At 49.6% G+C, this 1,346-nt stretch overlaps 1 protein-coding gene across 1 annotated transcript in view; it reads right to left on the bottom strand.

Moving 5' to 3' along the window:
- trmt13 (tRNA methyltransferase 13 homolog) overlaps positions 1-1,346 on the bottom strand; it is a 5,972-nt gene that overhangs the window by 2,768 nt on the left and 1,858 nt on the right. Inside the window, exons 5-7 of the mRNA XM_037697767.1 lie at positions 1,152-1,221; positions 876-982; positions 482-685 (exon numbers count right to left, since the gene is read on the bottom strand). Coding sequence (XP_037553695.1) covers positions 482-685; positions 876-982; positions 1,152-1,221 — 381 coding nt within the window. The remainder of the gene's footprint in view (positions 1-481; positions 686-875; positions 983-1,151; positions 1,222-1,346) is intronic.

Below are 1,346 nucleotides of genomic sequence, written 5' to 3'. Positions count from 1 at the left end.
AGGGACACCTGGACAGGTCTCCAGTCCATCACAGGGACACCTGGACATGTCTCCAGTCCATCACAGGGACCTGGACAGGTCTCCAGTCCATCACAGGGACACATAGAGACAAACGAGACAAACAACCATTCTCTCACTCACCTAGAGACAGATTAGAGTCACCATCAGCCTAACGTGCATGTTTTTGGTGTGTGGGAGGAAACCGGAGCACCTGGAGGAAACCCACACAGCACGGACAGAACATGTAAACTCCACCCAGAAAGGCCCCCGGACCGGGATTCAAGCTGCTGGCTTTCACAAACTGTGGCCCACTGAGCAGTTTTGCTGAAAAGCCCTGATCTAGAACCTGCAGGACGGTGGCCCTTTGAGGACCAGGACTGAGGACCACTGATCTAGATTTGCTTATGAGTTTAAAAATATTTCAGGATTTGGGGTTTCTGAAATTCTGATCTCTGAAAACACAGAATCAAAGTGTCCGTACCTTGAAGCGAGTGCTGGAGCGCTCCACCAGCAGCAGCTGAAGATCTTCTTGGGTCTTCATGTCCTCGTGGGTCTTCAGGATCTCGTGGGTCTTCAGGGCCTCGTGGATCCAGTGAGAGAGCTTCCCTCGTCCTGCTCCGAACTCCACAAAGCAGCGTCCACGCCTGAGCAGCCCCAGATCCTCCAGGTGACCCAAGATGGAGGTCTGAAGAGACGAGACAGGTCAGACAAGGACGCCATCACATGCTCCGCCTCCTCTGAGGGGCGGGGCTCATGTTGTCACCAAAGGAATGACATCACTTCATCTGAAGGTTTGTTAAATTGTTTAGGAACCACATTTCTGCGTGAGCAGATAAAATAATAAAACATTTAAAAACACGAGTTACTGATCTCACCTGCTGCTTCAGGTGTTTGTGGGCGGAGTCTCCATTCTTTGGGTTGGTCAGTTCATCCTGGAGGACGAGGTGAGACAGAATCTTGTCCTCCACGTCCCATTGCAGTCCTAAAACAACAAAATGGACAAGAAGAGTTTAAATACAGAAAATCTGACCAATCAGGAGACTGTTCCACCAGAGTCCTGGTCCAGGTCCAGAACCCAGATGTTCAACAGTCTAAGGTCTGATCCTGCTGCTGGTTCTGGTCCAGGGAGAGTAAAAAAAGCAGAACCTCACCCTGAACAGCTGTCTTCAATTTGTCCACCAGAGACTCCAACTCTGCTCTGCTGCGCTCAGAGAGACCCACCTGAAGCACACAACTTCATCATCTTCATGTTTACAATGATCATCCTCATTCTCACCTTCATCCTCATCATCACCTTCATCATCCTCATCCTCATCATTACTTAAATCATCCTCATCATCCTCATT

This window comes from Nematolebias whitei, chromosome 3 (assembly GCF_014905685.2).
Source record: "Nematolebias whitei isolate Nwh7 chromosome 3, NemWhi1, whole genome shotgun sequence".
In the NCBI taxonomy this organism is placed as follows: Eukaryota; Metazoa; Chordata; class Actinopteri; order Cyprinodontiformes; family Rivulidae; genus Nematolebias; species Nematolebias whitei.
The sequence above is the reverse complement of the archived record's forward strand: the minus strand, read 5'-3'. Positions and strand labels throughout refer to the sequence as shown.